At 46.0% G+C, this 6,067-nt stretch overlaps 1 protein-coding gene across 1 annotated transcript; it reads right to left on the bottom strand.

The window, feature by feature from the left end:
* Positions 1 to 437: 437 nt before the first annotated feature.
* On the bottom strand, positions 438 to 3,076 carry LOC115548268 (zinc finger BED domain-containing protein 1). Its single transcript, XM_030362774.1, has 2 exons — positions 1,336 to 3,076; positions 438 to 1,047 (listed from the first exon to the last, which is right to left on the bottom strand). Exons 1-2 carry the CDS (start codon positions 2,896 to 2,898, stop codon positions 568 to 570), a joined length of 2,043 nt encoding a protein of 680 aa, XP_030218634.1. The 5' UTR covers positions 2,899 to 3,076; the 3' UTR covers positions 438 to 567.
* Between the last annotated feature and the right edge of the window lie 2,991 nt (positions 3,077 to 6,067).

Genomic DNA, 6,067 nt, shown 5'->3' with positions numbered 1-6,067 from the left:
GAGCACCCTATGAAAAATGCCCCAGTGTATCTTCCATCCCTTACCGGATGGATATACGACGATATTTCAAGCCCCCCGAAAGGCACCTCCCGAACACATTCATCTAGTCTGCTTGCAGCCAATCAATCCCCTAGAATAAATGGAGGCGCGCGAGAGGCGGATGTCATCGCATTCATCTGCGGGCCGTGCCTCAGAGTGCACGCAGCCGAGTGCACTTGCTCTAAAGACGGCCACGTAGAGGGCCCAATGTAAATACTGACGCACTCGACAGCAGAGATGGATCTGACTTCACGTCACATGACGGGATGATAGTGGGAGTGGGCTACGGCTAGGGATGGGACGATACACTTAAACTCACGATACGATGCACCTCGATATGCCAGGGTCACGAAACGATATGTCACGATACGATATCAAAAAAGACAAACTATTACTGCGTAATTACAACGTATTTATTTTTGTTTTAGTTGCACACTAGGAAACACACGGCCCAACCTTTCAAACACAAACAAGAACACTTAACCCTACATTACGTTAGCTCAGCCTCTTTTAAGTCATGGCCCTGGCCTAGGACTGGTTCTTCTTCAGAAAAACTAACATATCGACATGTTCTGGTGTAATTAGTGATCGTTGAGCACACACAATGTCTCCTGCCGTCGAAAAGACCCGTTCACTGGGCACTGACGTAGCAGGAATGCAAAGGTAGGCTTTGGCAAGGGGGGCAAGTATGGGGTAAGCATATGCATTAACTTTCCACCACTCAAGTGGACTACTGTTGAGTGGGATAGGAATCCCATTTCTGTAGGCGACTATCTCCATTTCAATCCCTCTGCTGGACTGCACTGGCTCAAGAGTAGTGTAGGAGCTCCCAAGGAGATCTTCTAGCGCTGTCTTCTTTGGTGGGGGAGGCTGTGTCACATCCTGCATCTGCCTTTCTCCTTCTACTGGCTCTCCTCCCTGTGCCGTCTCAACCTCGACCATGGCCTGCTCTGCTGCTCCTGGTGTTGAAGCACTGGCCCTCGTTGTTCTTTCATCAGTGTCACTGGTCTAAAAAAATAAAATAGAAAAACTAGCTCAAACATTTGTCTTTCAATCACACACACACACACACACACACACACACACACACACACACACACACACACACACACACACACACACACACACACACACTCTCCCTCTGTCACACACACTCTCTCTCTCTCTCCCTCCCTCGGATCGACTAATTTAAAAAAAACAATCGATATGAGAAATACGTTTTCAGGCTGTAGCCTACACATACACAGTTACACACACGCTCAGCACACCTCTTTTTTTTAATGAAAGTTAGTCTACCTGGTTGCGTGGCAAATGAGGTCCTGCAGCTTTTTCACGTATCCGGGCATAGACGGACTCGCGTTGTTCATTATTCAGATGGGACAGGCTTCGGAATCGTGGGTCAAGCGCTGTGCACTCCTGCAGCATATCATTACAGTCCCCAGAATACCGGTCCGAGATGTCGCGTAGGATTGCGCTTTTCATGTTGGCGATGGTCTGTGTGTCATTTTCGTCTGGTGACATGCTTTGCTCGATCATGTACTTCAGTGGCATTATAAGTGAAACAGTGGGCTCTTTTTCATCACAGACAACTGTTGTGGCTGTCTTCAGTGGCTTAAGCAGTTTCACTATGTCTTCTACATCTGATATATCAGTGTTATCCAGGGTGTCGATTTCTCTGGCATTCCTTCGGATTTCTGGGCTGCTGAGCGCTGCTGAAACAGCTGCTTGTTGTTCCAGGTAGCGCGCAAGCATTTCGTACGTGCTATTCCACCTGGTCTGGACATCGGTGATGAGCTTATGCCGAGGCAGCTCCAACTGGGTTTGCTTGTTGGCCAGGACGGCGGTGGCCGTGGTGCTCTTGTGAAAGAATGTAGTTACTCTTCGCACACGGCCAAGAAGGCGCGCGACGCGGGATACAGCCAAGCCTCGCTTACTGGCCAGATTCACAACGTGCGCCAAGCACTTGATGTGAGGATGGAGACCGCTCTCTCTCACTGCAATGTCCATGTTGCTTGCGTTGTCTGTGACACAAGCGATGGTTGTTTGTGGCCTCGTTAGCTCCCACTCTCTCAGTGCATTTCTCAACACGTGAGCTATGTTAACACCAGTATGACTTTCACTTAACTCACGAGTTTGCAACACAAAGCTTTTACTCTCCCATTTCTCGTCGATGACTTGTGCCGTGATGGTGATATAACTCTGTGTTGCACGCGACGTCCAGCCGTCGGTGGTCAGGGCGATGCAGTCGGCATTTTTGAGACACTCTTTCACGCTTTGTTTGGTTTCATTGTAAATTTCCGGAATAACCTTCTCTGAAAAATGTCCTCGGCATGGCACCTTAAACTTGGGCTCCAGCACCTTGAACATTTGGATGAATTTTCTGTTCTCTACAATGTTAAATGGAGACATATAGTCCGCTATGAACTCGCCAATGAGCCTGGTTATCTGTTTTGCACGCGGACTTGACAGGGGTAGAGTTGGTGTCAGTGCTTGTTTCATGGTCAGTTGTCCCTTCGGTAGGTTTGTTTTCTCTGGGGCCTTCTTCACATCTTTATGGTGACGTTGAAGGTGGTGGCCCATGTTTGTCGTGTTGGAGGTGGTGTACGGAGTGACGGCATTGCATAGCTTACACACAGTCTTAGTCTTGTCAGTTACTCTATTGCCGTCTTTGTCTTTTTTAATGAGAAAGCCGAAATACTGCCAGACAAATGACCTGTATCCAGGCGGAGCGTCCTCAATTTCGACCTCATTCGACTCCATTGTCCGGCGGTTTGAGGGCAAGGTAGTTGCTGCTAACGCATGCGCTGTGACCTGACTGTGACGTGACGCACTGCACCGTTCCCGAATTTTTTTTTCCATTTAGTTTTCCCCTGCTTGACCAACCGATGGTACTGCATGCCTGCCCCACAAACGCACAAACTAAATATTTATATACTATACAAATCACGTGGCAGTGCCATCATTTCGCGATCCATTTTTTTCAAACTCGATGCGTATCGTCACGTTTTGTATCGCGATATTTCGCCAAACGATATTTCGTCCCATCCCTAGCTACGGCGCTATGAGGATTTAATGTACAGGGCATGGCTCCTTGACTTGTGAGTGTGTGTTGTGCGTGTGTGTCTTCGTGTGTGTGTGTGTGTGTCTGAGTGTGTGCATGTGTGTCTGTCTTTGTGTGTGTGTGTGTGTGTGTGTGTGTGTGTATGTGTGTGTGTGCGTTTTATATCGTGGCATTCTGTGACACATCAAAGGAGGTTAAGGAGATTTCCTTTTAATCAAGAAACAGATTTTGTATTTTTTTTCTCACAAAGATACCGGTTGTGTTGGCGGGGGGGGGGGGGGGGCCTGATCTACAGATAGTATTATTCCGAATTTAAGCCCGGCTGCCACCATGTCGTCGGCGGGGCAGTCCCGCTTGGATTCACCCCAGCGGCCCCCTCTGATTAGCGGCGTGGAACCAAGCGAAAACAGAGCAGCGTGCTGTGGCTTAGAACACAGAGTATGTCTGAGATTAAAAAAGGGAACCGGGGGAAGAAAAGAAAAAGAAAAAAGAAAAGAAACACGCCAAAAAAAACAAAAAGAGAAGAAAGAAGAAAGTGGGGAAAAATAGGGGTGGTGTTTGTCCAGTAGTCCAACCCTCTTGTCTTTGTTCAACCGGCGGGTTAGGAACCGAGCCATGGAGCCGATGGACTCCCAGGAAAGAATGCGAGTTGAGAGAAGGTGCTACTGTGTCTAAAATATCAATGAGCGACACACTGCCAAGTTCTGGGGCACACCACACAGGGGCTATGCTCTGTGTTGGCAGAAGAAATGGAAACACAGGGCGGCTCTGCACTACTTTTCCTACCCTGCGTAACTTTGGCTGTGCAGCCCTTTTGGTTCGGTGGGGTCGCTTGCATATTTTGTTCGGCTCAGACTATGATTGTTATCCCCTATTGGGTTCGACTGTAATGTAGAGAAACATATACACAGGCCAGGGATGCACTATTTTTTCTACCTACATAACTTTGATTGGGTCTCTTACAGATTGTGTTTCTGCTCAAACTAGGATTGTTGTCCCCTCTTAGTTTCTACGGGGATGTAGAAAAAATATAAACACATGGCAGGTCTACTTAGTACTTCTCCTACCTACTGTACGTAACTTTCCCTTTTATGTTCGGCCCTTTTGGTGGGGTCTCTTACAGATTGTGTTTCTGCTCAAACTAGGATTGCTTTTCCCCATTGGGCTCTACTGTAATGTAGAAAAATAAAAACACATGGCAGGTCTACTCACTACTTGTCCTACCTACTGTACGGAACTTTGGCTGTCTGTTCAGCCCTTTCGCTTTGGTGGGGTCTCTTACAGATTGTGTTGTGCTCAAACTAGGATTGCTATCCCCTATTGGGTTATACTGTAGCCTAATATAGAAGAATAAAAACACAGGGCAGGTACTTCTCCTACCTACTGTACGTAACTTTCCCTGTTCTGTTCATCTGTTTTGGTGGGGTCCCTTACAGATTGTGATCTGCTCAAACTTGGATTGCTATCCCCTATTGGGTTGTACTGTAATGTAGCTAATGTAGCCTGAACGGTTACTGTCTGCCCAGGTGAGTTTGTGAAGCTGAAAACTTTCATGCCAAACAAATTCATCAGAGAAACACTACATGTGCCTCGTGTTTCCACACTCCTTTGATTTCCGAGACATTTATCTTAACAGGATAATAATTTGTGAAAGTCTCTGACATTTGTGGCTAGCTAGCATGATAATAAATCCATGGCTTGGAACATTTTGTAGTTAATTAGAGTCAATCAATCCAAACTTTGCTCACTTACCGGTGTGAAACCAGAGTATAATGAGCAGGAATCAGCATGGTGATTGGAAAACACAAATTACAGCTGTTAAAGAAAAACTCATCCACTTTTCTTTAGTTGAGGACTGTGCATTTCAACACGGTTTAAAATGCATGTTTCAAATGGTTATTAGGGTATTGTATTATAGGACATTGCGTTCCTCCTGCTGAGATTTTTAAGGGAGCGTGCATTTATGGCAATCGATTACACCTTTTTCTAACCTCTGAAATGTCTCTTAATGAAAATGATCTGTCATGAGCTAACTGTAATTTTATAGAATATAAACATAGAATATAGAGACACGTGAACTCCTCATTACCAGCGGCATTAGGCCATAGCATACTGTGTATACAGACAACACGTGTACAGGGGCTGACTGAATACACAATTAATGGGCTCGCCTCTTGATATTCAGGTTTAGTGCAAATTAATTAACCCCACATCATAATATGGGCCATATCCCTTTTCTCTTTCCAAACCTCAATGGAGCACCTCATCTTCTGCTGGGCAGTGGGGCCCGTGCTACACGTGGAACAACACTAGGACCCTCTTTAAAGCCTTTATTCATAGGGTTAGGGATATCTATACAGATATATAGCTCAAGCTATATGTAGATCTAAATCTAGAGCTAGATATAGATCTATATATGTGATATGCAAGGATGTGGGACCATAAATAAACACTTGATTCATGTTGCTTCTGACATTGCCTGCAATATTATATTTAAGCATATCTATATATGTGTGTTCGTGTGTGTGTGTGTGTGCGTGTGTGTGTGTGTGTGTGTGTGTGTGTGTGTGTGTGTGTGTGAGTGTGTTTGTGCGTGCGTGCGTGCGTGTGTTTTTTTACATGCAATTAGATATATGATATGCAACACGTGTAACAAAAGACGTGTAGTGTAGTAGGCCCATACATAAAGCCTTTATTCATGTTGCTCTGCAGTATCAGATATATATATATATATTTATGCATTTATATATATATGGTTAAATGGTGTGCATCGCCACCGGGTTCCTAGAAACAGCACAATGGTGCAACAACGTGCGGGCGGCTGATTGGCGGCGGTGGCCCTCACGTGCACGCGCCAGTGCGTGTGCGTCACGTGCGCGTGTGACCTGGGAACGGGGGGAGCTTATGTTGTCGGGCGCGTGTCATTGCAGCCGGTAACAGCGGCTTGCCATTGTATTAATTATTGTC

Source organism: Gadus morhua, chromosome 8 (genome assembly GCF_902167405.1).
Source record: "Gadus morhua chromosome 8, gadMor3.0, whole genome shotgun sequence".
Taxonomy (NCBI): Eukaryota; Metazoa; Chordata; class Actinopteri; order Gadiformes; family Gadidae; genus Gadus; species Gadus morhua.
Note: the sequence above shows the minus strand (reverse complement) of the source record. Positions and strands in the feature narration are given on the sequence as shown.

What these genes read in the sequence shown, in the direction of transcription:
- LOC115548268 (XM_030362774.1), bottom strand. Translation starts at nt 2,898, where the DNA reads ATGGAAAAAAAAATTCGGGAACGGTGCAGTGCGTCACGTCACAGTCAG. An exon ending in CTCATTTGCCACGCAACCAG is followed by an intron (nt 1,048 to 1,335) that starts GTAGACTAACTT and finishes TTATTTTTTTAG; the next exon opens with ACCAGTGACACTGATGAAAG.